Consider the following 27,332-nt stretch of genomic DNA (forward strand, 5'->3'; position numbering starts at 1 on the left):
CTCTCGGGACTGGAGCGATGGTAGTGCAAGAGTGAGGCAGATGTCTTGTCAAAAGAATCGTGCCAGGTGCAAGAAGCGATGTTGATGTTGGATCAGGATGGACGAGGGCTTTGAGACTCGCAAAGGAAGAGGCAGAGAGATGTGGGAGGAAAGAAAGAGCAAAGTATCGAAAGAAGACCAGCAACTTTGATACGAGGAGTGCAAAGAACAGCTCTATGGAGAGGAGGGAAGAACGGTGGAAGGAAAGAGGATGAGGAAAGGACGGAAGGTGAGAAGTCAAGAACAACGATGGAAGGACGACAGCCGGAGGGAAGACAAGAAGGACGGACGCTGCCAAAGGGAAGCGGAAGCGAAAGCGGCCACCAGGACAGGCAGGCAAGAGGAGGATTGGCGATCAGGGCCGGGGACGAGAACGCTTGCACGTCCATCGGCTTGGCTTTGGAGGGCCGTGACAATGGTGACAGCAGCTCAGCTGCGCGAAGCACGCGGTTCTATGTGCCGTTGTGCAGCTACGCTAACGAGCCGTGATGCATGATCGCGCCGGCCTAGCCGCCGCCGAACAGGTTCTCTCGCAGACGTCTTGACTGTGCATCGTGATCAGGTTCGCAGCAATGCAGCAGCACAGGCTCACAAATTGCAGGCTGGAGGGATGTCGAGGATGCTTCTGCGGCATGGAACAAAGGGTCACTCGGATCGATGGAGGATGCCCGGCTGTCCAACACTGAGACACGGCCAGCTGTCAAGCGAGAGAAGAAGCAGCGCGGAATCGAGGGTCCGAAAGAGAAGAGCTAGCTGCACGTCCATCACGCTGGCCGAGTCGTAACGCGCCCAAGCCGAGCGACAGCAGACACAGCGTTCGAATTTGTCAAAGCGACCCTCCTCGGCCTTTTTGATGCACCTCGTCGATGCAGCTGTCACACGCTCGGCGTTGGTGCAAATCGACTCGGCCAGCAAGGCCAACACGCATGCAAAGCACTTCGCGCTCAGATGCAGCAGCCGCTTCCTTTGCCGTCTCGATGGCAAGCAGCGTCCGGCCAGCATGTCGCCGTTGTACCGCACACTGCACGTCACAGCCTCAAGCACGGTGTCACAGCCATGATCACAATCAAAGGGCCTGCTGGTTGCTTGCAACACAGTCTTGGCTTCGGCTTGGCTGCGTCCTCGATACAGCGCACAAGTCGAAACAAAGGGCCACGGACGGCACAGCGAAGACCTCCTTTTCGCTGCCCGAAACCGATTGACCTTGTTCGTCCTCGAGCTTGATGGATCGTGCGATTCTCGTTTCCCGATTCAGACCTATCGGGAGCGGCCGCAGTTTTTCTTCTCGAAAAGGGTCCAACGCTGGAAATTTCGGCAGAGACGGGCGCAGGGAGAAAATTTTCCTGCGGCAACAAGGCTCAGTTTTTTTGCACTGTGAAGGCGGGGCTGGGGCGAACGTATATAACCCTGCGATTTCCACGCCTCCCTCCTTCCTTTTCTTCAAGATCATAGTGAGTACCATCCCGACCCCTTACCCTGGCCTCCCCTTCCCTTCCCGCTTGCGATGGCTCGCGACTTCCTCGCGAGGCCCGCATCCACCGTCCGACCGCGCAAGGCTTGCCATCGCCCGCTTCTGCCACGCCATCCACCACTTTCCTCCTGCTTCTCGTCATGGAACGGCTCCACTGACGCTCTTCCCCACATCGACCATCCGTCTATCCCTCTTCTCGCCCTCGCAGCTTTACGGAATCACTTAATAAAGTCGATTTCCGATTCTACATGCTCAATTGCATGTCACCTTATTCAGTCTAGTAGATGAAACCCGAGCGTTTGCCGCCCTTTACGACAGTGAGGCTACATCAAGGGCCTTGTCGTTGCTCGCTCACCTTCAGGTGTCGAGCACGATTCTAGCCGCCCGCCGAGGACCTTTGCCCGACAAGCAACATGGCTTGCGACCTTAATTGGGAGCTTGTTCCTGAGCTTCGAGGGAGGGTTGGCCGCTCGTTTCTGATAGACCCTCGCATCTTTGCCAGGTAGTAGGCGGCATGCTGTTGCACAGCATCTGTAGGATTGGGACTTCAGGCTCTGATTCGTGTTCTCCGTATGCAATGATATGATCTTCACCTTTCATCTGTCCTTGCCCGTGCCTGTCTCATCGTCGTTTCCTTTGAAGAGATCGTGAAGTTGCAAATTTTGCTCAATATGGGTCTGCTCTGTCCGCCGTCGGAATCTCTACTCTTGAGTGGATGACCATCAAGTGGAAGCCAAAGTCCGACCTCGATGGAAGCCAAAGTTGCCCGCATCATATCCATTTGAGATGGGCGTGAGTTGACCGAAGAGGTGACGATTCCAGCCACATCCGGCCTTTTTTGGTCCGATTTTCTCAACCAGCGCCGCGTCTTTGCGAAATCAACACAAATTTGAGAGAGAACCCTTGATGCGTTGGCCTAGGCTTGGCCCTGCCAGGCTGACTACTCTGCCCGCGTGTCTCGTGCTTGGGCCGCCCGAATGATGGAGATCCCTTTCAGACGAAAGCGTGTGCTCTCTCTCGCTTCCAAGCAACACCGCTCGAGACGCTCGCCTTCTCATTTCGCCTCCGAGCCTCGACACGAACTCAGCTCATTCACCTCGCTCCTGCTTGCATTCCTAGACGAACAAAGCTTCACCACCTCAATCATCTCTAGACGCATACACGCAGCTCATAGCTAGCAGCTTCTTCGTTCACTTGTGTTTCGTCTTGCACAACGAGGCGTCACAGCAGATACGATCGACAGCCTTTCACCAACCAGAAAACGAGTTGAAGGCTTTCTCTTCCATACAGGAAGCGAGATCCACACCTGTACGTCGCTGTAAAGCTGACAAGGTCACCTTCACCCTCTCTCGTCCTTTTCGCAAAGACTGAGAAGGATCACGATTCACGCAGAACCCAGCAAGGATCCAGTCCAGCGGCAGCCGCTTCCTTTCGACGCAAATACCCTCAGCATCCCGAGAAATTGTATCACAATGCTCTCATCAGGCACCGGCTCGTCCATACGCAAGAAGCGCAACTTCAAGGGGCTGCAGCTCGTTGATTCACCGCTGGCCGGTCCAGGAGAAGCATCGGCCACAACACCATCACAAGCCACCGCAGAGGGCTCGGCAAAGTCGAATGCGTCCACGATCGGCAAGTCGGGGACATTGTCATCGGGCGGATCATTGTCATTGAGGGGCAATGGCGCGCTCGATGCAGAGGCAAATTCGGGAGCCAACTACCACAACAAGTTGACGCAGCAGCTTGCCAACTTGGAGCTCGGCGTCGAATACAAGCTCGATCTCAAGAACGAGGATCTCAAGACCCTCTCAGAGCTCGGCGCTGGAAACGGCGGCACCGTCACCAAGGTGCTGCACGAGAAGAGCGGGACGGTGATGGCCAAGAAGGTGGTCTTCATCGATGCCAAGCCCAGCGTACGCAAGCAGATCCTTCGCGAGCTGCAGATCCTGCACGAGTGCCATTCGCCCTACATTGTCTCGTTCTACGGCGCCTATCTCAACGAGCCGCACATCTGCATGTGCATGGAGTTTATGGAGAAGGACTCGCTGGATGGCATCTATAAGAAGTACGGGCCCATCTCGCCCGAGATCTGCGGCAAAGTCGCCGTCGTGGTGGCCCACGGCTTGACCTATCTCTACGACGTGCATCGCATCATTCATCGCGACGTCAAGCCGAGCAACATTCTGGTCAATGGTGCTGGTCAGATCAAAATTTGCGATTTCGGCGTCAGTGGCGAGCTGATCAACAGTATTGCAGACACGTTTGTCGGCACCAGCACGTACATGTCGCCGGAGCGTATCCAGGGTGATCAGTACAGCGTCAAGTCAGACGTCTGGAGTTTGGGTGTTTCGATTATCGAATTGGCATTGGGTCGCTTCCCTTTTGCAGAGAATGGAGACGACGACGACCTGTCGGATGAGGACGACGACTTCCTCAACGGAGACCTGGCAGGGACTTTATCTCCCACCAAACCAGCGCCAAAGCTGCCAGCGGTCAACAAGGAGAAACAGAAGCGCAGAAAGTCCAAGCCAGCCGGTGTCAGCCTGGAAGGCTCGAGCCATCAGATGTCCATCTTGGATCTCTTGCAGCACATTGTCAACGAGCCACCGCCGAAGCTGCCAGAGGGCAAGTTCCCCAAGCTCATGGAGGACTTTGTCCACCTTTGTTTGCTCAAAGACCCAGCGACGCGACCTACACCCAAGGACCTGACCAAGCATCAATACGTGATCGAGGCGGAAGCGGCCAAGGTAGACCTGCAGGCATGGGCAGACTCGATGAAGTAGACCCGCAGTTGGCGCTCGATTAGCATTTCGGCACTTCTCCATAGCATGCAACAATATCACACACATCATATCGACTGTTTCTTCCGCAGGTGTCGGCCGCTCCGAGCTTGCTGACTCTGTGTGTGACAAAAGCCAAAGGTCGATGCGAGTGCGCGGCCTTTCCGACTGGACTGAAACGCGAAGCTCGATGGCCAACAAGCCACACTCGAGCAGGTTGATCGGCTTGTCCGAGCTGGAACTCAGCCGAGCTTCGTCGAGAGCTTGACGGTAGAGTGTCGACGGCGTCGATAGCCAGAGAGCTTACCACCGACCAGATTCGGATTTAAGGAAATGACCTTGATTGCGGCTGCCAGACTAAGATCTTACCTTCTACGGTATATATTCAGGGTCCAGCTCGACTTCCAGCCCCGCATCCTCGGCTCCTTCGACACAAACGCTCATCGGTCTCTGTCCCCTACCTCTTCTTCTGTCAACCATGACCGAACACAGCGTCGCCATCCATGCGGGCAAGGATGGCAACTTCCGCCGTCAAGTCTCCTCCTTCCGCAATACGATCTCCAAAGTGGGACCTCACCAACCCGAAAAGGGCCGATACATCCTCTACTGCGCCCTCATCTGTCCCTGGGCGTCTCGCACCTTGCACGTCCGAGCGCTCAAACAGCTCGAAGATATCATCGATGTCGCCGTCGTACATTACACTTTGACGCCCAACGGATGGCCATTCGAGATCACTGACAAGGCCGAGACAGGAGACCCTCTCTATGGCTGCGAAAACACAAAGGAGCTCTACCTGAAGGCCGATCCCAACTACTCGGCCCGATACACAGTGCCCATCCTGTGGGACAAAAAGCTCGAGACGATTGTCAACAATGAGTCGTCCGAGATCATTCGCATCCTCTACACCGCTTTCGACGATTTGCTGCCAGAAGACAGCCCAGCCAAAGGCAAGACGTACTACCCCATCGATCAGCCCGAAGCCATCCGAAAGATCGACGAGCTCAACGAGTGGATCTACCCCAACATCAACAACGGCGTCTACAAGACGGGGTTCGCGACCACGCAAGAGGTGTACGACAAGGAAGTCGACAATCTCTTCTCATCGCTTGACCGGCTCGAGACGCTGCTGTCGGATGGAAGGGAGTACTTGGTTCCCGAGGTGGGGCTGAGCGATGCGGACATCCGTCTGTACCCAACGCTCGTCCGCTTCGATGTGGGCTACCATACGCTGTTCAGGTGTAACATCAAGATGATCCGACACGACTATCCGCACATCCATCGATACCTGCAGAGGCTTTACTGGGGCGAGAAGGCGTTTAGCGACTGGACCAACTTCGAACACATCAAGCGAGGGTACTCTCGTGTTGGAGGCAACGCGGGGATCGAGCCGAGGGGACCGTTGCCTCATATGTTGCCACTAGATGCTTAGGGGCGCAACCGTAGGACGACTTGATCTTTGGCCTGTGCGATTTCTCTACGAGTCTGTACGGTATGTTATGCTTTGAAGGACAGTCCAGTAACGCTCTCTGCCGCCTTGACTGTTGTTCCTGGCGCGACAGTGTTGCCACCCGCGCGGCGACCCATTTCGTCGGATCCAGCTCGGCAAGACCAACAATGGAGATGCTTTATGAGATAGGAAGGGGAGCCATACAGCGCGCGGAATGGTTGTCAAGATCCAGCTTTGTTTTCTCACGACCCTGACATCGGCTCGGTGACAGCGAGGGATCGACTCTGCAGAGCCACGAGGACACTAACGGCAGCATCAGTAAGGCAGGCAACAAGTGGACCCTGAACCTTGATTCGGTCGTCAACCGGCATTGCCTTGTTGCTGTGGGATTACCGCCACGTCAAAGATGGCCTTTCCGCTGACTGCTTGCTCGTTGGCACCGATGAGGTAGTGAGACTACACAACAGCGACGAGCTTACCAAATCGGCTGTGGCGCCCTGATTCAGCGCTTGAGCGTCAGAAAGGTGCTACGAGCTGCCAGGGCGATTTTGTGAGACAAAGCGTCTCTCCATCCTAGTCTTGATGGCATCATCGCAAGCGTCAGATGCTCTTGCCATGATTCGAGTGAAATCAGTCCCATTCGGATCACGTGGAACAGAGACGAGCTCCCACTCTGTGAGCTGCGGCACCTCATTTCGGCTAGCCGAATGCTTTCGAGATGATCACATGAAGCAGTACCCCTGTCGAGCGTGACGAGGCGAAGGGACACAGTGGGCGATGGCATGCTTCCGACCGACCATGCTGAATACAAGCAGCTCGCCTCGGTGGATGGTCGGATGAGAGAGCTGTCGAGATCTAATTCGAAACGGGTTTGACACTTGCGGGATCAGACGTGACGGCTCGCGGGCTGGCTCGGCGTTGTGCTTTGCTCAACGGCGGGCGAAAGTCGCTCTGGGTCAGTCAATTTGTCCGTCAGTCACGCGCAGCCTTGGACCCCTAAAAATCGAGCTAGCGAAATTAGTCAATAAAATATAAACAAATCAATCAAATCTGGAAAAAGCGAGCTCTGCTGAGCAGCAGGGCGAAATAGCTTTTTGAAATGTGTCACACACACAGGCGCAAGGCACAGCACAGAACATCACAGCGAAGCAACTCACACAGATCCAACTGTCCATATCGGGGTCACGATAGCATCACCAACGACCAACACCATCACCATCATCGCCATCGTTTGCATCCTCAACACCGCATCTTCACCGACCCTCCCTTGTCCTTGATCCGATCCGCCATCGCTCAACGCTCTTTTCATTGCCCACTCCTTCTCTTCTTCTCTCGCTCTCTCACTCCTCGGACACGATCGCAGAGCAGCCCTGGTCACGCCTTCTCTCCTTCCGCGACCCGTTGCTTTCTCTCGCGCGCCCTTTCTCTTGGCCCGGAGCCTCAGCGCCGTCTTACCTCGCTCGCTTGATTGTTCTCGAATCCAACAACTCCTCCGCTGCATCCACAGAGCCCGCAATCGCATTGTTCAGTCCACGCTCGGTCCTCCTCAACGCGCGCCTGCCGCTCACCTCCTGCGTGACCATTGCCATATAGCGCCATCCCGCATCAGCCTTCTTTCATACTCTGCCGAACCTCGTAGATTGGACTCGGATGCCCTGTGATGCTCCTCGTTCTGCTTTCGACCCCCTCATTCGTCTGATCGCGTCCGCCATCCTCCTCTCGTCGCTGCCTACCACTTCACACGCAGCACACGACGACAGTGCGACATGGCGTCGTCCGCTTCCGCCTATACTGGTGTTAGGACCACCGACAACCGCAGCAGCGCTATCAACAACCATCGCAACTCGGCACAGCGCTCCTTTCAACCAGCTGCAGAGTCGACCCACAGCGTAGAAAGCCCCTTTTCCTCCCGCTTCGAACGCGCCGCTGCCTCCTCACAACGCCCCAACATGGCGACATGGGCCAACGACGTACAGGCACAATCCAGTGCCAGCTTCGTCCCATCCTATGCAGACCACGATGACGACGACGACGACGACGACGACGAAGACGAGGACTACGAAGAGACGCAGTCCGAAGAACACGTCGTCGCGCTCCACGACTTCAACTCCAACAACGCCACCTGCCTCTCCTTCCAAGCAGGTCAAGTCATCAAAGTCTACAACCGCGACCCCTCCGGCTGGTGGGATGGCGAACTAGATGGCCAACGGGGCTGGTTTCCCAGCAATTATGTCGACCAGGAGGCGGTCTATGTCTCGGATGATGGTCAGAACGACAGCTATTCGTATGATCACGACAACGATGCGCTTCGCAACCCCACCACCAGCCAGACTTCGTCCGATTTCGACCATGCCGCCGGATATCCTTACACGGCGGAGAACTTTCCCCAGCGCGAGCGGTTCTTCTCGGCAAGCTCGACGCGATCGCCAACGCCCACCTCGACGCCGATGCCCGATCAAGGCGATGGAAGTGTATTGGATCCTATCCTGCACGCCATCTCGCTCCTGCGCAACGCCGTCCGCGCCCAGCGCGTGGCTCACTTTCAGCCATCCACCGCCTGCGTCATCTCTTCCGTGCGGTCCGTGCTTTCGGCCACCGACTGTTTGACGCGCGAGTCGCCCATCCTCAAAGCGAATCCGCATCTCGCTCGTGAGCGCAAAGCGATCTTGTCGGAGCTCAGCAAGCTCGTAGCCCAAGCGCGTACCGCGTCCGCGCCCATGGTCGACGACTCCTACCGACCGGCAGAGATGGATACCATGCTTGCATTGGCGGATCAGGTGCTGGTCAATGTGCGTAGCTTCCTTGCCGTCGCCGTCGACTGCGGCGTGCCTGTGCCCGAACGTCGCTCCTCCGTCTACGACGATCTGTACGCCCAGACCAGCACCGCTTCTTCCGCGATCCGTCAAGAGTTGGAAAAGACGCCTACCCCCGGCTACTCGCAGATTCGCGACTCGGGCGTGCGGACTTCGTACGCGTCAGCACGTCAGCTGCATTATGACGATCGCCACGATCCAGCTCAAAGCTACGCAGCCACGCGTCGTACCAACTCGCAACGACGCCAACCCTCGGAAGGCTCCGTCGATTCCTCGGACGGTGGCGCTCACGCTGTCGCACAGGCTCGCTCCATGACGCAGCGCCAGCTCGATGGACGTGCGGGCGTCGTAGCTGCTGCCGTGGCTCATCAGATCGGCATGGGACGCTCTCGATCCGATTCTAGCTCTGAGTCGCCCGAATCCATGTCAGGTCACGACACTGGCTCGCAGCACGGCTCAGTCGGCTCCAATGGCGAAGACGATGGCCCGCCTCATTCGGTCGAACGCACCGCTTACGAAGTCATGCAGCGCCTCAGCATCAATAACGACCAGCTGCTCTCCATCATTGCCGCCTTTATCGGCCACGTCCACACCCACACTTCCGAAAGTCATGCTTCGAGCTACGCCTACCTCATCGACATGACCCGAGAGGCGGTCGTCGGTGTGCGCAATCTCTTGCTCGTGGTCGAAGCTGTCAACAACAATGCCTTCCTCCAGCAGATTCGACCTCGCGAAACGGCCATTCTCTGGGAGACGCGCGAGAATCTGTACGAGGCCACCACGCAGCTCGTCACGGCGGCGCGCGTGGTGACGTCGGCTCCCTCCGTTTCCATCACAGCCGGCTCGGTCGCCGAGGCCGAAGACAAGTCTCGCCTCCTGCAGGCGGCCACGAGCGTCTTGCGGACGGGCGGCGAGTGTGTGGGAGCGGTGCGACTCTGTATCGATCGACTCGATCCCTCGTTCACCGTCGCGCTCCCCGAAGCGTCTCGAGCGCGCAACTCACGTGCTGCAGGGACCATGATCGCCTCGATGGGGCAGTATCAGGACGAGCCATCGCGCGAAGGTTCGCCCCAAGGTGTCGAAGCAGCAGGTGCAACGCAAGACCTTCGCCGAAAGAATACGCTGTCCTTCCTCGGCCGCAAAGCGACAAGCTTGTCGCTCCTCAAGCAAAACTACGAGCGTGACGAGCACCAGAATGGCTTCGACGACATTCAAGAGGACGAGCATAGCGAAGCCGACTACGTTGACCAGCGACATGGCTCGCACGCCGGGCAGACCACAGTCGCAGGCAGACCTCCATCGTCCTACACCGACCGCAACGCGCAGTATGCTCCCTCTCGTAACGAAGCCTCGAGAGCCGGCGATCGCAGCGGTTCTGGCATGGGTTCCTCCGTCGACCGTTACTCGCAGGATGCGGCCAGGACATCGCGATCCACCAGCCAATCCATCCGGTCCGAGGCGACGGGAGAGACCTCGGCCCGCCCCTCGTTCGAGCAACAGCAACAGCAGCAGCAGGCAGGCGCAGCGGTTCAAGATGCCCACACGACCGCTCAAACGGCTGCCAAGCAGCTGGCCGGTGGCGTCGTCGAACGCCAGTCGATGTACAGGGAACCGAGAGCCGCCCCTGTTTCCATCGAGTCTCGCTACATGGGCCCCGGCTACGATGCTTCCGACGTGGTTTGCAACTCGGAGGGTCAGGTCACCGGTGCCACTCTCAAGGCACTCGTGGAAAAGATGACGCCGCACGATGCCATGACCGAAGCGACGTTCTCGACCGCCTTTTTCCTGTGCTTCCGGATGTTCACTTCACCGCAAGAGCTGCTCGAGGCGCTGGTCGCGCGATTCGAGATGAAGCCTCCCGCCGATCTGCCCATGAGCGAGGCGGACGTGACCCGCTGGAACGATCGAAAGCTGGTGCCGGTCCGTCTGCGCGTGCTCAACCTGCTCAAGAGCTGGCTGGAGAATCACTGGAACCCCTCGACGGACCGAGTTATCCTGCAGCAGCTTATCCCGTTGGTGGAGCGCTGGGCCACGGCGAGTGCGACAGCTGGACCGGCGCACCGACTCGCGGAGCTGGCGCGCAAGCGGCTCGACGGAGGCACGCAAAAGACGACCGTCTTGGTGGGCAACAACCGCGGGCCTGGCAGTCTGCAGCGCGTCATCTCGTCGGAGCGCATCAAGACTGGACTTGGTCTGACCATGACCGAAGCTTCGCAGATGTACGCACCGTCGGCCTTTTCGAAAGGAGGTGCGCTGCCTCCGACGTCGGTGGTGTCCAAGACGCTGCTCTCGCATTTGCGCAACGAGCAGTTTGACCGGATCCACATCATCGACTTTGACCCGCTCGAGCTGGCTCGCCAGCTGACCATCATCGACAGCAAGTTGTACTGCGCGATCCAGCCGGAAGAGCTGCTGGGCTCCCGATACACCAAAGAGACCAAGGCGGCAGGCGGCATCCAAGATGTGCACGTCAAGAGCATGTCGTCCATGTCGACGAGGATCACGGGTTGGATCAGCGAGTGCATCTTGAACGAGGTGGACGCGAGAAAGAGGACGCAATTGCTGAAATACTTCATCAAGCTGGGCGATCGATGCGAGCAGCTCAACAACTTCCACACGCTCATGGCGATTCAGTGCGCGCTCAACTCGTCGACGATTGCGCGGCTCAAGAAGACGTGGGATGGCCTGTCGACCAAGTACCGCGCGATGATGGACCGACAACGAAGCGCAGTCGAGCACACGCGCAACTATGCCAGCTATCGCGAGCGGCTACGCAACACGACGCCACCTGCGATCCCGTTCTTGGGTCTGTTCTTGACGGATCTGACCTTCTGCCATGAAGGCAATGCGGCGACGCGACCGTGTCCGTCGAATCCGGAGAAGAAGCTGCTCAACTTTGACAAGTACGTCAAGATCAGCCGCATCATGGGCGAAGTGCAACGCTTCCAGGTGCCGTACAACTTGGTGGAGGTGCCCGAGATGCAAAACTTCCTCAAGCGCGCTCTGGATGACGTGCAAGGCGCGCAAGGAGGTCGAGGAGCGGATGACTTGTACCGTCGCAGCTTGTTGCTCGAGCCTCGAGCCGGCAGCAAATCCAATGCGGCAACGAATGCATCGGGAACAGCCTCGACGACGGGAAGCCTGTCGCTGCGTCAGAGCAGCCATGGCGCCGAGAACGGCAAGTCGGGCGGACTTGACATCTTCAACTGGCGCACCGACAAGGCGTGAGGCTGCAGCGAGAGAAGGAGTAGCGAGGAATGCTTTCATCTGTCCGGATGCTGCTTCATCGTCTCTAACAATCGTTCCTCTTTTGCGTAGCTCGTGTGAGTGCTCGAATGTGATTGAGGGCTAGCCATCTCGGGCATGGAGGGTCGATTCGGAAGATGATTCGTCGGTCAATTCACTCAACGGAGCTACCGGAACAGCTTGCTTGACATACCCTCGCGCAGAGCAAGCATGAGCGGCGGTAGTAGGTCACCGGCGAACCTCGAAGTGTCAAAGGGAACGATGCCGCCACTGCCGGACGGTGCCACGGAAAGATCCGCCCCGCCTCGTCGCCGAGTCAGAACAAAGACTGCCACCCGTGCATCCCCGTCACACCGCTACTCCTAGTCTGAGAAGTCGCGGCTCGGTCGATACCGCAGACAGATGTATACATGGGCCAAGCTGCTACCAAACGTGTTGATGATGGTCCGGCTCAGGTGCGTGTCGATGGGAGCACATCGGCGAATTTGCGTGGCTATGGAGCAAGGTTCTCGGCGGCTGGCTCGTCCGTCATTGAATACAAATTTGAGAAGGGGAAGTGTTTCGAAATTGCCTCGGTCCAATTGAATCGATTCAGTTTGAGGGTCTACGATCTTGAATCCGAATATCTCCACACCTTTGTCTTGTTGCTGCTGCGTCACTCAAAAGCAACACGGATCGAGCCGTCCGCGGTTTGAAGGCGCACACCGACTGAAATTCTTCTCAGTCACAGCGCCGGTTCGGCTCTGCTTGGCAGCAACAGCAGCGCAAAAACAGTGGACCGTGACCAAACCCTCACACTCTCCACACGTTTCTTCCATCCTCCTCCTCTTCCGCTTCTTCTTCTCCGTCCACTTCCATCATCACACTCGGAGGGCACATCTGCGAGATACACGGAGACGTCTCAACTTCACTCAAGGACGACACCGACACCGAACGACTTGATCGACTTCCCCCACGATGCTCGCTCGCTCCTTCGCTCAGTCTGGCGCACGCGCTGCCAGGAGCCTCGCGCTCCGAAGCGGTTCCGTCCGCATGGTCACCCCTGCCGTGGCACGACGAACGATTCTCACCTCGGCTGCGCACAAGTCGTTCGCCATTGGTGCCCACACCACTCTCTCTGCTCAGAGGTAAGTCTTGCAACCCTCTCTCAGAAGAGTGCTTGACCTCTTGTGTACCTACGAAGGACAATCCTGACTCTTGCTTTTCTATCACCTCTGTTGCTACCTTCACTCGTCTTATCGACCATCGACGATGCTCACCTTGGATCCAATCGACTCTTCGCTCGACTTTCTACTTCATCGCACAGGAACTTCTCGACCTCCACGAGCCGCAAGGAGATCGTCAAGGTGCCCCAGATGGCCGAGTCCATCACGGAGGGTACCTTGAAGCAGTGGAACAAGAAGGTCGGCGACTTTGTGCAGGCTGATGAGGAGGTGGCTACCATCGAAACGGACAAGATCGACGTCTCGGTCAACGCTCCTCAATCCGGTACCATTGTCGAGGTGTTCGCCCAGGAGGAGGACACCGTCGAGGTGGGCAAGGACCTCTTCAAGCTCGAGCCTGGTGAGGCTCCCTCTGGAGGCGCCAGCTCTGGCGGCGACAAGAAGGAAGAGAAGAAGGACGACAAGAAGGAGGAAAAGAAGGATGACAAGCCCCAGAAGGAGGAGAAGAAGGATGACAAGCCCAAGCAGGACGAGTCGAAGCAGTCGAAGCAGCCCGAGAAGAAGACGGACGACAAGAAGCCCGCACCCTCGGCTGATCCTTCGTCGCGTCCCTCGGCTCCTTCCTCCAAGTCTTCGTCCTCCTCCTCCTCCTCATCGTCTTCGCCTTCCAAGTCGTCGTCTTCGTCGTCTTCTTCCTCCTCCTCTTCTTCCTCTTCCGGCTCGAAACCTAGCGCTGGCAGCCGAGAGGAGAACCGCGTCAAGATGTCGCGCATGCGTCTGAGGATCGCCGAGCGATTGAAGCAATCGCAAAACACGGCCGCTTCGCTCACGACGTTCAACGAGATCGACATGTCGAACCTGATGGCGTTCCGCGCACGACACAAGGACCGCATCCTCAAGGAGAAGGGCGTCAAGCTGGGCTTCATGTCAGCTTTCGCCAAGGCGTCGGCTATGGCGCTCCAGGACGTGCCTGCTGCCAACGCTAGCATCGAGGGTGCCGGTCTGGGTGACACGATCGTCTACCGCGACTTTGTGGACCTGTCGGTCGCCGTCTCGACGGACAAGGGACTGGTGACGCCCGTGGTGCGCAACCTGGAGAGCATGTCGCTGATCGAGATCGAGCAGGCGATCGCCGATCTGGGCAAGAAGGCGCGCGACAACAAGCTGACGCTCGAGGACATGAGCGGCGGCACGTTCACCATCAGCAACGGTGGTGTCTTTGGCTCGCTGTTCGGCACGCCCATCCTGAACCTGCCCGGTTCGGCCATCTTGGGCATGCACGCCGTCAAGGACAAGGCGTGGGTGGTGAACGGCAAGGTGGAGATCCGCCCCATCATGGTGGTTGCGCTGACGTACGACCACCGATTGCTGGATGGCCGTGAAGCCGTGACGTTCCTGGTCAAGCTGAAGCAGTACATCGAGGACATGCCGAGCATGCTTCTTTAGTCAAACCTCAGATCGGCGATCGCGCCTTCGCCTTACCGTACCTAGGTCGCCATGCTAACTGGACTGCGCCACTTGTCTCGTCATACACACAAATAATGCTACTCTCGCGTCTGAATCTGGCTTGCTTTTGGTTTTGAGGTGTGTTTCGTGTTTCGTGCGGTACATGCTTGGTCGACAGAGCTCATCAGCGACCAAGGAGGCGGTCCTGTTTGCTTGTGAACGGATGCGTAGCTACCTTGTCAGGGCGCTGCAATCGACGGTGCTAAGAGGAGGAGGCGCTTAGCAGGGTGTCTCTCCCTTAGGGACGGGCGGCTATGCGAGATGGGCGTTGTTTCACGGCAGTGCAAGGGGTCGACCGAGCAGATGGGATTGCTGCTGCTCGTGATGCTGAGATCTGAACCGTCGCTTTGGGATTTGATCCGAAGACGCCCTGGAAATTTAAGCGCGTAAAAAAAGGCGACGGATGCGGGCCCCTGTTTTTGCTTGCTCTGCCTCTCTGCTGCCTCAAAAGTGCGCTTGCGCTGTTTTCTCGGCTAAGAAATTGTGAACCCAGCTGACCCTGTCTCACTTTTCTCGACGCCTTCTTGGTTTCCGGCTGATCTTGCCGACGAGCTCACCTGTGCAAAGGAGGACAACCATGATGCAGGTACGTTTGAGTTCAAGCTCAAGCAAACCGGGGCAGAGACCCTTGAATATGAGGGACAATGGTGCCTACAGGGCGCCCAATCGGCGAGGATGACAGGATCGACGGTTTGTCGGCCCCACACGACCTTGCACCCTGCAAAACTTTGCTTGTGGTGACGAACTTTCGATTCATCCGTAGAGCCTTCCACGACGCCTTAGCAGCGAAACAGCGATCTCAACATCGACCAGGATGGAGGATCAAGGTGCAGACAGCAGTCGTGGCTGGCTGGCGGTGTGTGAAATGTAAACTCCTTTTTCTCAAAAAGCAGGCGAGACAAGAAAGGAAAATTGGGCGTCAAGGGCTGCAGAGTTGCACCGCGAGCCACAGGCTCGGCTCACCGCCTGCCTGCCCACGCGCACAAGCTAAAATGATCTTTAACGCTCAGCCGTGCGCTCTTTGAGTTGGTGCTGCTGCTGCTGCTGCTGTGAAGCGCTGTGACAGTCTGAGAGTAAGCGAGCTTGAACCGCCTTTTTTTCTCCACTTTGTGGTCAGCATCGAGATAGGAGCCCTTTCTCATGCATGCATGGCGTTCTCGTTGCAGTCACGACTTGCTCAGCCTTCTAAGATGGGCAGACGGACTGAGCCATCTTGATCATGGTCTCACCAAGCTCATCGCATCCAGAGCAAGGCTCGTCAGAACCAGCTTTGGCTCCACAAGATTGACCCGCTGATGATCGACGGGCTGAGACACTTCTTGATCGTCCATCATCTCCTTTCCCTCTTGGACAGCCAGCGGCCTTTGCTCCTCGTCCTCTCACCCTTCCCTGTATCCGGTCATCGCCCTCCAGTCTTCATATCCAGCTAGCCGCCAGAACCCTCTCTCCACTCCGCTAGCTCAGCCCCGGCCTCGCTTCCAACTTAAGCTTTTCCTAGACGCCCACCACCACCACCCGAGCTTCATCGTGATATCAACCTTGCTGAGCAGCGGCTGCTTCCCTTTCACTTGACCGGCCTCAGCCCTCGTCAAGCGCCGAGCGTCATTGAGAGCCGATCAGACTCCTCACTTCACCTCAAGCTCTAATCATCGCTTAGCTATGCCGTGAAACAAGCGCCCGACGCCTCCCCCACCCATTAGCCCAATCGCCAAGCATGCACTTTCTGCAACTCCTCAAACCATCCCCGCAGCTGCCAACAATGGTCGAAAACACGCCGCGTCTCGCACCTGCACCTGTGCCTTCTTCCTCCCAGCTTCACTCGCTGCCGTATCATCTCCCACGTCGCCCATCAGCTCGTTGCTTCCGGCCAAACTCTGCTATCCACACGGACGACGACCCTTTCCTCTTGTCTACTCACCACAGTCAAGCGGCCTTCCATAACCATCGATCAGCTCACTATTCAAGTAGCGACCACCCCGGCGTCGGCGAATCACCACTACATCCTCAAGGTCACCAATCACCTTTAGCTCCAAGGTCTTCCAACGCAAACACTCGCCCCCCTTCTCCGTCACTCCGTCGCAGATCCTCAAAAGACCCCGCTCCTCCTTGGGCGAACTCTCCTTTATCCCATCAGCAGCACACGCCCTTCGACTTCACTGGTCCTCCAACTGCCGTCACATCGTGGCCAGCATCTATACCAGACATCGAGCCATCCTTGTCGGGATCATCGTCCCTGCATCGCCGACCCTCTCCATCAGCAGACGGCCCAGCACGCGAAGTGCCACTGTCTACATCAACCACGCTCTTGAGAAGGAAGAGCACCAAATCCAAGTCGCCCTTCCCGCCAGCCTCTTCCTCGACTGGCACCAGCAGCTCACTTCGAGACCGATCCGACTTGGGCAACGGTCTTTTCCGTAGATCCAGTCTTAGTCGTCGTATTGCCTCGATAGACTCGTCCAACGCAGCTACCTCCGCAAACATCGCAACGTCGAGCAGTATGGCCTCCGCAGTAGCGCCAGTCCACGCTGCCGCTGCAGGATCAGCAACAGCCACAACAGCAGCTATCGCCAACCCTGCCGACGCGTCGCCTAGTCGCTTTGCACGCATGTTCCGCAGAAAGTCCTTCTCGGGTCCAATCAAGGTGACCATCACGCCTGATCTCGTGTCACATCCCGTACCTGTGCTTCAAGGCTCGAGCTCTATGGTCGATGTCAAGTCGCGGCCTACTACCGTCGTCCCTGCTGACCGCAAAGACGCATCAGGAGCAGCCAAGGTCACGGATCGTGGACACAGCAAGATTTCGACGTTCGCTTTCCCGTCGCTCCCTGATGAGATCTCTCCGCGAGACCCGTCCATCGCAGATCGTTCCAACGCAAGAAAAGGCCGTCATTCTACCGCTCGGTCCGTACCTGTTGCATCGTTGCCCATCTCGGATCCGATCCCGCTTGCCACTTCTCAAGTCGCCAAACCAGACGATCCCGTAGCTCCACAACGCCGGCGCCGTCTGAGCCTGAACCTGGGCGAGAGGAGGAGGAGCAGGAGCTTCTCTATGATCAGTTCCATCTTTGGCGGCGGCTCTTCTCATCCAGAATCTTCCCAACCCGCGCCACCCCTTCCTGAGATGGCTGCGTCCCTCAGCAAGTTGTTCCCGACTCCAGGAGCGCCCACCAGCGAGTCAAAGGGAGCGACGTCCACGAGTCCCTCTCGCAGACCCTCGTTGCGGTCTCGTTTTGGCAAGACACGAAACGCTGCCCCGCGTCCCAGCACGCCCGAAATCGAAAGCTGGAAGCCGATCATGGAAGCCTCCGCTCTCGATGACACGTCGGCTGCCGACGTCAGCCACATCTCGCGAGCCAGCGCTGACAATCTGGTCCGACGGAGAAACTCCGAGTCGCCTGTCAAGACATCGCGTTCGGCAAGCGCTGTCAGGCGCAAGCCCGCTCCCGAAGTCAAGCAAGACGAGATTGACAGCAGCTCCAGCACTCCGGTTTACGGCAAGACCTACTGCACTCTCGAGGTGGATGACTCGCCCCGAGGTGGCAGTCCTGCGTCATCGTACCGTGCCCGTAACGCGTCGCAGACGGGATCGGACAGCGAGCCTGACATGGTCAAAGAGATCCTTGCCGATAGTCAATCCAGCACGTCGCCCGACGCACCTACCGGACGCAGGCAGAGCGATCCGGGCCAGATCGTCGGGCTCGGCCTCGTTGGCGCTCGCACCGGAAGCATAGATGCTTCTATCCCGAGCAATCATGCTCGTCGAGGTGCCGGCACTCAACCTCGAGCTGCTCCATCCAAGTCTGTGACCGCCAAGCAGAAGCTCGCATCCACCTCTTCCCCTTTGATTGGCGGAGCTCGCCGATCTCCCGGCACTCACAGTATCGCAGACATTGCGGATCGTCCTTGGTCTTTGATCAGTGCCGGCGAGGCTGACACACCGATCCTCAAGCTGCGCGAACTGTTCGTCAACACGAATGCTTCCGAAAAGGGCAGCGACGAGGATCACAATCACCATGGTCTCTTCTTCCGCCCTCTCACTGGAGCCGACAAGCAAGCGAATGTCGATACCGAAGCGATTGCCGCCGACAAGCTCGAAGCCACATCTGAAGCGGGCTCAGAGCACCTGGAGTCGAGCTCGCAGACCACCACGCACTCCGACACCAAGCACGAGATGACGTCGTCTCGCTCTTCCAGGTCCAGCGCGACCCACGCTGCTCGTGCTCTGGCAGCACAGCATAAGGCGATCGACTTGTCGGCCATCTCGGATGCTCCCTCGGAGGCCTCTCCAGCGAGCACCATTCGCGCGCGCCACGTTTCCCCGACGCTCGGCCAGCTGTTCGATCAGCCCGGTAGGGATGCTGACCGTGACGCTGATTCGGTCGGTCCGCTGCCTACGCGTGGTCGTCAGCATCGTCTTGAAGGCTCCACCGGCTCGACCTACAGCCAACTGACACCGCGACAGGCGCAACGAGCGAGCACAGCATCGCGGATGACGGCTCGCAGCAGCGGTCATTGGAGCGAGAGCCGCTTTTCTGAGGATGCCTCGAGCGTCTTGGAGGCCGAAGTGGGTCAGGCCAGACGAACCGAGGTGATCGCCCTTGGCAAGGGCCGAGTCCAGGACTGGGTCGGCGATGGCTTTGCTCGGCGAATGATCCCAACTGCCGAGGCTCCTACCTTGTCTCGCAGCAACACGCTGCCCAAGAAGCTTGCTGCTACTCGGGTCGACGGCAGAGAAACGCAGCGACAGCAGAAGCTCAATGACCAGCTCAGCCGCAAACTGCAGCAGCTGTCGGATGCGCAGGTCGAGACGCACTCAGCTCCCGAGCCGATGGTGGACCATTCCGTCCGAGTCGGTGATTCACGAGCCGCCAGTCTGGCAAAGCTTCAAGCGCCCTCAGCTCCCGTCAAGACGGAGAGCGCGGATCACTTTGCATCCAGGTTGATCCGCTCTCTGTCGAGCCGCTCTGCGAGACTCTCTGCATTCCACGACCGCCAGTCGACGGGGCCTGCAGAGCAGCCTATCATGGCAAGCAGTGTCCCCGCTGCGGTCTCGCCTTCTCCGTCGTTTGTGCCTCTGCTTAGTGCGCTGAACCTGACACCTCCGAAGGAGGCAGCGCCAGCTCGACCCGTTGACAGCAAAGAAGAGGAAAGCGCTAAGAAGGAGAGCAAGTCGCAGCGGACGCCACGCTCGTACGCGACTTCCGACGAAGCAGCTCGAGCCAAACAGCACGAGCTGCTCAAGAAGGAACAGCGACTGGCCGAAAAGGAACGCCGACGCCAAGCAGAGATGCAGGACAAGTACGCCAAGAAGAAGCAGAGCGACCCGCTGCTTGCCGCACGACTGGCACTGATGGGTCTTGAGCCTGCTGAAGCGATCCCTCAAGTCCAGACGACCAGTGAAGCAATGCTGCCAACATCGGTCTCGAAGACGTCGGTCTCGAGGACAAAGTTGGCGCGTCCTCCTGTTCCCGAGAGGCGAGTCTCGTCGCAGTCTCGCGCTCATCTCTCGGTTGCTCCTCCGGCTCTGATGCGCAACGACTGGGACAATGTGAGCGTCACCTCGTTCCACACGGCCATCGACGCTACCGTCCCCGACCCAGCTCAGCAGGAGGAGGGTACGGATGAGGGCCGCACCGAGCGAGCGGATCGGTCTAGCAGCCTGGAGTCATCGCTAGCTGAAGACTTTGACTTTCCTGCACCTCCGCAGCGGATCAAGGAACAGGCCTCTGACGACGACACGCTGCTCGGTCATGCGGGATCGCCCAAGTCACGTCGACAGGATGGCATGAGCGCATCGTCGACGATGCCAGCACTGAGCTCGCTCTTGGCCGCGCAGTCGATGCCGCTGCGAAGATCGCGTTCGACCGAGTACAGCAGCCGCGATCTGCGCAAGCTGGCGCGCGAACAGATGATGCAGGAGGTTATTGCGCACCCGAGTCCCAAGAGCTTGCGTCGACAGCTGCAAGGGAGCCCGCCTCGAGGGCTGGGCATTGAGTTGGCGGCGGATTCGAAGCGGTACTCGAGCGGCACAGCTACGCCTACTGGCATGGTGGCTGCTCCTATGCACGCGATCGCTGCCTAGACAGCACCCGTTGCTATTCGTTACATGTACTTTTAGTATACCATTGATAACCTTGGGAACTGCCCTCACAGATCACAGGACCGACGAGAACAATGTGTGAGAGAGAAGGTCGGATGAGAAGCATGCCCCTTGCGGCTGCGCGTCAAGGCTGTCAGGAGCACAAACGGGACGTGCCTGATCGGGCGTTTGAGTCGTGGCTTCTATCTGGACGCGACCGTGCATGGTGCATTACGCTGCTGTGCCTAGCCCCTATCTCTTTCTAATCCTGAAGCTGTATGGCCTCTTCGCGAGCTTGCTCATCTGCAAGAATGGAGAGAGGAGGTACGAGCGTCACTGCGAGATGAAGAAGCGAGCTGACAAGGCGATGGTGGTAGCCCGATCTCGTGTTGAAGGCGAGAGGAATATGAACGGAGGGCTTGACCGACACGCCTCGCGTCAAAGGCGACTTCGACGTGTTGCAAGGGTGATGAAAGGGACTTTGGCTTTTTTTCCCACGTCGGACAGCGAGGCGATTCAAATTGATTGGATTGGGCAGTGCCAGATTTGTATTGGTCAAGCAGTTGACAGCCGAGAAATTGTATCGAAATGAAGAAGCTAATGCAGGAGCATGCATCTGACTCGACAAGTGCCTTAGCAAAAAGTGTTGGACTGATGAAGGAGCGAGACAAGAAAGGGTTCCCAATCTGAAACTCACACTCACACACACACTTGAGGCAAAGGCGACTCTCGTTCAGAGCGACTCTCGCTTACTCGACGATCTGCACTCCTTCTCGGCTGTCCTCATCGAACGGAAGAGAGGCCGAACTGGAGGGGCATGCGTGAATTGGCTCGAGCAAGGGCTTGAGAATGCGTGACAAAGGCGTTGGAATGGTACATTGCAGGAGCGGCAACAGCAGCAGCAGCAGCAGCCGCCCACTTTTTGGTTGCTGCAGCCTTTCGTGCTCAGCCAGCTCTGAGGCGTGTCTGCCAAAAAGCGCGTGTGCGTGTCGGACCTTGGTGGTGGCCTTGCTCCTCCTCCTCTCCGTTCATCACTCTGCCTCGCATCCTTTTCCTTCTCCTTCGCATCCATCCATCCATTCATCTTCTTTTCCCTCATCAAGACTAGACGGCAACGGCAACCATCGCCCCCTCCGTAGCCTCGTCTCTTCCCTGCTTGTCTCATTCTTATCTCCCATCTTCTTCTTCCGGCCTCGCTCGCATTCTCATTTGGTCTTCTTCTTGTTCAGCATATCACCTTTTACCCTTGCATACCCAGCAACACCGACAATCTGCTTTCATCTCGTTGCCAACAATCGGTGCAAATCACACCCATTCACTCCGATCGACAAAGCATTCTCCCACCACTTCATTACTAAGACAAAGCAGTCACCTCTGTGAGGTTCTGCCACCGCGCTCGCCCTCGATTGCTGCTGGTCAACAAGCTTTGCCCCTCTCCTCTCCCACCCCACCTATACAGCTGCTGGCAGCTCAACACAAGCTTCGACTCCTGAGACATTAAAATTGTACTCTCGGTCCCTCTTCCTGACTTCCATGCCCAACTCGATCATACGCCGACGAAGCACTCGCACGCCTAGCATCGACTTTGTCGTGAGCTCTCCCATCTCCTCCTCCAACCGCAGCTCCATCAACAGCTCCGCCGCCATGTCCTCTCCCGAAGCATCGCGCAATCGCGGAGAGCAGATCCTTTCTGCAAAGAAGAAGCTCAAGAGCTATCGCGCAAAACAAGCCCTCATGGCTCAGAAGCAGAAGCGCAACTCGGCTACCTTCTCGCACTCGCGATTCGCTTCCGGCCTTCGCTCCATCGACGAACCTGTCGCCTCGTCGGCCGTCGCAGTCGCGCTCTCCAACCAGCTCGTCTCGCAAGCTTCCTCCTCGGCAGCAGCCATCCCCACCTCATCTCACACACGCACACCATCGCGATCCGGACACGCTCGCGGACACTCGCGGGCCGGAAGTATCTCCATCACTCCCAATGCATTGTTCTCGCAGGCACAAGCGATCGCCCTCAGCCCTGCTCCTGCCTCCGCGCCGGCACTGGCTCGTCCGATTTCCATCGTTGCTCCCCACGCTGGCCACGTCCGAAGCCACTCCCGAACCCACTCGAGGAACTATTCCCACTCGCGTCCCGTCAGCATCGCCATGCTCGGCGCCAAGAAAGACGAGCCCATTGTTCTTGCCATCGAGCACCGTGCCGAGCCTGACTTTGTCGAAACCCAAGATACCCAGCGTCAATCGCAGCAATTCCTCGACTCGTCTTCGCTTTTCGGAGGCTCGGCCTCTTCGTCGTCGTCCAACCTTCGTCCGAGTTCCAGCACACCCGCAAAACGCTTGAGCTATGTCTCGCCCGTCTCTCCAGCGCTCTTCGACCGACCTGCCTCGAACGCTATAGCGACCGGAGCCTCGCCTTCGCCTGCCGCGCCAGCAGCGCGTCACTCTAGGCGTCTCAGCCGACACGCTCGCACTCCAAGCGTCGCCACCAAACGCGAGAGCATGGAGATCATGGGCGGTGTTGGCGCCGGTCTCGGTCTCGATATCACCAACACGATCTCGCCTCTGCAATCCCTCGAGTCGTCCAGGCGTCGCAGCTCGCGCATGTCCAACCTCCCTTCAGCCAGCCTGCTCTTTGGCTCGTCTGAACCTGCTCCTACTCTTACTGCCTCCAACAGCAGCAGCAGCAGCAACGCTGTCAGGAACAGCGTGCGTGCCAGTGGTCAACAGTGGGACTGGAGGAAAGCCATCGCGGACGCCGTCAACGAAGCCGAGGAAGCGGGTGACGACCGTCTCACTGCTCTCGAGAAGCTCGAGGGTCGCGCATCGACTGCGCGCAACACACAGTCCACAGACCGTCCGGCCTCTGTCAATGCCGCGGCATCGCGTGCCTCGCGCCGTCTCTCTGGCCACATCAGGACCGAAAGCATTCAGATCCCCAACCTCGACGAAATCCATCAAAGCGAGCTCAACGAGCGAAGGGCTAGCTGGAATTCCCAAGCATTCGACGGCAGTGCCAACGCGCCTGCCTCTGCTTTCGGGTCGCCTTCTGTCCACGCAACAGTCTCGGATCGTCGAGAAAGCTGGGGTCGCAGCCTTGTTCCTCCATCGCCTTCTTCGATGCTTTCTGCTGGCTTTTCGTCTCCGGCCATGCCAAACGCATACCTTTCCAGCCCAGGCCGACCCGAGTCGATGATGCTGCCCGCAGAACCACCACAACCAGAAGGACTTGGAACACTGATGGAGGAAGAGGAGGAAGAGGATGCCACCTCACCGACCCGCGAGCGCACCAGTCTCGATATGCCCGCCGACGGTCGCACCGAAGCCGAGGAGGAGCTCCGCAAGCAGCGACGTGAAGAGGAGGACCAGACCGTCAAGCGCAACCGACGCGCGAGCCTGGCGCCCAAGCCTTTGAAGCTCAAGTCTCGCCCGCCCAGCCTCTACCTCGCGCCTTCGCACCGCGTTGGGCTGGTCAGCAGCCCTTCCATGCCGACCTTGCCCACTTCGCCACATGTCGCTTCATCGCTTGCAGACGAGGCTACACCAAGGGCGTCCATCGCAGCCCTTCCTGAGACGGCAGATGATGACGAGAGTCAAATCTTGGAGATGCCCGAAGACGCGGACGTGTCGATCGAGTTGCCCAGTCGCAGCACCACCTGCCCTGACTTTACCTCTCTCGCGGCTGGGTCCGCCGATGCCGCGGAGTCCGTCGTCGGATCTGGCGAGATCGAGGGAGCAGACTCTGGACCCTCTGTCGCAGACATGGCGAGTCAGGAGCAGCGCCAGCTTGAGGAGCTTCAGCAGCAGATTCTTCGCGCCCACCGCAACTCGGTCATCGCGCCTGCCGCTGCCACAGCCGATTCTGCTTCAGTGTCTTCCAGCGGCAGCATCTCACGACAAGGCATGCGCACCCTCCGCTTGGGCAGCCAAGCCAACCTCTCTTCCATCATGGAAGCTCCTTCCGCCAGCAGCCCCGTCATCGGCAATCCTGCATCCGCCACAGCCGCCACCGCCACGACGTCAGCACAGCGCCGTCGCAGCCTCATGATGGGCTCTCTCTCGACCGTGGCCAACTCTGGTTCGTCCTCCCGCGACAGTGACTTTGTTGCCGCCTTCAGCAACTCGACCGCTTCTTCGAGCCGCGCCGCTCGCCGGTCCTCCATCATGTACAAGCCATCGACCGCGTCCGTGGCCGAGACAGCCTCCCCGCACTCGGCGTCCGACTCGATCGCCAGCTTCGGTGGGGTGCCGCTCGCCGTCCACGACGAGCTCAAAGTCAGGGCCACCCGTGACGCAGCGCTCTTGGAGTCGACCAAGAAGCAAGTCGAGGTGCTCGAGCGCGAGCTGGCCAACGAGAGCGAGCGAAGTGCCCGGGAGAAGGCCGAGCTGGAGCAGTGGAACATGGACAAGGAGGAGCACCTCTTCGACCGTGCTCAGCGCGCAGAGACCGCCGCTCGTCAAGCCCAAGACGCCTTCACCGCAGCGCAGGCTGAGCTCGAGCAGACCAAGGAGCACATGGAAGACCTACAGGCTGAGCGCGAGGTGCTGCAAGACGATATCGAGGGCTGGCGCTCGCGCTGCCAGGACCTCGAGAAGACCTTGAAAAGCGAAAAGGTCAAGTCGGACGACAACCGCAAGCTTCGTGCGGCCGCACGTTTGCGCATCAAGCAGCTCACGGATGCGCTGGAGAAGAGCGGTGCCGGCGTGCCTGCGGATGAATTGGGCGTTCTCGCTGCGCTCGAGATGCCTCAGCTGGATGTGGCTGCGGCGCTCAAGAGCCCCAACCTGGGAGCTGCTAGCCCGGTGGTGACCCCTGCGCTCTCGCCTAGCCTGGCAGGCGAGGTGGCTCCCCCTCAGATTACGAAGCTGCTCGCCGACATGCGCCAGCAGATCTTCAACCTGGCTGGCAGCCTCGAGCACGAGCGCAAGCAGCACTTGCACGCACAAGAGGAAGTGGCTCGCTTGCAAGCCCAACAATCAGCCGTTCCAGAGGCCGAGCTCACCAAGGACACCGCCTCACCCGCCGCCATCGAGGAAACCAGCTTTGCCTCGGCCGACGACACCCCCGACCTGCCTGCCTCGGTCACCTCGAGCCCCGCCCGCCGCTCGAGCGTGCTCGGCAAGAACAAGCGCCACGTCTTTGCCTACGACTCGAGCATGGGCAGCTTCAACCAGTCCCAAAGCAGCGCTTCGCTCTCGATGACCACCATGACCGACGACACGGTGCACACAGACGCCGACGAGTCGGATGTGGAGGACTCGTTCTCGACCAAGCTGCCGTGGTCGTCTTCGACGGGCAGCACCAGCGAATTGGTTGGACTGGGAATGGGATTGGGCCGGCTGGACGAGATCGAGGAGGTATCTGAAGTGTCGGAGAGCGTCGCGGAGAGCAGCGGGACACTGAGCGCCGTTCCTGACAGCGCCGAAGCGTGGATCGACATCGAAGCAGGCGAACCGAGGCAGAGTATGGAGTCCGAGTCCGGCTTCAGTGCCAACTATCAAGATGCCGAAGGTGCGCCTCCTACCCCGGATCTGTGCCGCTCCATCGAGCCTGCATCCACCTCTGCCCCTGCGGTAGGGGATCGCAGCTCTTCGTCCACCAGCTCGGGGGACAGCCACGCAGCTCCGCCTACCCCCGACGCGCACCCGACGTCGCTCCCGCTCTCTCCTCGACCCGAGTTTCACCGCGAATGGTCCTTCTCCTGGGCCAAAGTGCGCTCGTCCAAGCAGACACCCACGTGGGAACCCGTGGAGGACTTCTTTGGCATCCTGTCTTCCGAGGACCCGCTGCCGGCGCTGTCCACTTCGGAGGAGGCGGTGGACCTGCCACCCATCTCGCTGGCCAACGGGCAGCTGCCTGCCAGCGCAAAGATTAATCGTCACGGTCAACCGGTGTTGCCCACCAGCACCACGAGAGCGAGTGTTTTCGGCAAACGACCGCCCGTTGCGCGCTCGGCGTATCTGCGGGAGAGCTTTGATGCGACATCACCGGGCATTCTCGCCAGCCACCATTCCAAGCCCAGCGCCTACAGGATGCATGAAGCCAAGAGTTCGGCCGCATCGAGCATCGCCTCGATCGGCTCGCGCGCGTTGAGCCGGATGAGTCTGCAGCACCTCACCGGCGCATTTAGCGGGTTGAGCGGGTATTTGACGCAGAACAACACCGCCGTTGCGGCGGCAAAGATGTGCTCGACGTTGGAGGACGAAGAGGAAGGCATGGCGGGCGGGTGGAGGTGGGGAAAGGAGGAGCTGCGGTTTGATGTGCACAGTGCATCTACCAAGACGAAGCAGGCGGGTTGGGCGGAGAAGGAGCTGGTCAAGGAAAGGAGGTATGTGAGCAAGGAGAGAGTGGGTCCACCCAAGGGAATGCCCGTGTGGATGCTCGACTTCTCCACTACTGCAACCGGCCACAGCGGTCCCGTGTTCAGCTTGTAACCCCCTCGCTCCAGTCACGAACGTACAGTAGACCGACAACAGACTCAGCAATCGCGACACCCTAGCTTCTCACATTGGGTCCAAATCGCAATGGTTTTCTCATGTTCACGCATTCACAATCACAGTCTGATGGCGCCGGCACGCGCGGATGTGTGTGAGGCTGAAGTGATTGTTCGATACAGACGCGCGACAGGTGGGTGTGTCAGAAAGCAGATCGGTTGGGAGAGGTGGCGTCTTGCGGCGTTATAGAAAGTGTCCGAGAGTCGTATCGATGCAGATGGGTGGTGATCTGAGGCGTCACGCGGGATGCGGAGTCGGAGACTGGATGGCGGGAAGGAAGGCAAGTGCGAGAGAGAGAAAAT

General features: G+C 58.6%; 6 protein-coding genes across 6 annotated transcripts; all 6 read left to right on the plus strand.

Moving 5' to 3' along the window:
* Positions 1-2,982: 2,982 nt before the first annotated feature.
* Positions 2,983-4,293, plus strand: PSEUBRA_002573 (Protein kinase domain protein; the record flags this gene model as incomplete). Its single annotated transcript, XM_016436996.1, has 1 exon — positions 2,983-4,293. One exon carries the CDS (start codon positions 2,983-2,985, stop codon positions 4,291-4,293), a length of 1,311 nt encoding a protein of 436 aa, XP_016292485.1.
* A 475-nt stretch (positions 4,294-4,768) lies between these two features.
* On the plus strand, positions 4,769-5,719 carry PSEUBRA_002574 (Glutathione S-transferase, N-terminal; the record flags this gene model as incomplete). Its single annotated transcript, XM_016436997.1, has 1 exon — positions 4,769-5,719. The coding sequence occupies one exon, from the start codon at positions 4,769-4,771 to the stop codon at positions 5,717-5,719; it is 951 nt and encodes a 316-aa protein (XP_016292486.1).
* A 1,784-nt stretch (positions 5,720-7,503) lies between these two features.
* PSEUBRA_002575 (Variant SH3 domain protein) lies at positions 7,504-11,778 on the plus strand (the record flags this gene model as incomplete). The annotated part of the gene is made up of 1 exon (XM_016436993.2): positions 7,504-11,778. The coding sequence occupies one exon, from the start codon at positions 7,504-7,506 to the stop codon at positions 11,776-11,778; it is 4,275 nt and encodes a 1,424-aa protein (XP_016292487.2).
* Positions 11,779-12,753: 975 nt separating this feature from the next.
* On the plus strand, positions 12,754-14,405 carry PSEUBRA_002576 (Biotin/lipoyl attachment; the record flags this gene model as incomplete). Its single annotated transcript, XM_016436999.1, has 2 exons — positions 12,754-12,923; positions 13,103-14,405. 2 exons carry the CDS (start codon positions 12,754-12,756, stop codon positions 14,403-14,405), a joined length of 1,473 nt encoding a protein of 490 aa, XP_016292488.1.
* Positions 14,406-16,962: 2,557 nt separating this feature from the next.
* Positions 16,963-20,547, plus strand: PSEUBRA_002577 (uncharacterized protein; the record flags this gene model as incomplete). Its single annotated transcript, XM_016437000.2, has 1 exon — positions 16,963-20,547. One exon carries the CDS (start codon positions 16,963-16,965, stop codon positions 20,545-20,547), a length of 3,585 nt encoding a protein of 1,194 aa, XP_016292489.2.
* A 1,530-nt stretch (positions 20,548-22,077) lies between these two features.
* On the plus strand, positions 22,078-26,970 carry PSEUBRA_002578 (uncharacterized protein; the record flags this gene model as incomplete). Its single annotated transcript, XM_016436986.2, has 1 exon — positions 22,078-26,970. One exon carries the CDS (start codon positions 22,078-22,080, stop codon positions 26,968-26,970), a length of 4,893 nt encoding a protein of 1,630 aa, XP_016292490.2.
* Positions 26,971-27,332: the final 362 nt, after the last annotated feature.

The sequence above is a fragment of the Kalmanozyma brasiliensis genome (assembly GCF_000497045.1).
Source record: "Kalmanozyma brasiliensis GHG001 unplaced genomic scaffold PSEUBRA_SCAF2, whole genome shotgun sequence".
Classification (NCBI taxonomy): domain Eukaryota; kingdom Fungi; phylum Basidiomycota; class Ustilaginomycetes; order Ustilaginales; genus Kalmanozyma; species Kalmanozyma brasiliensis.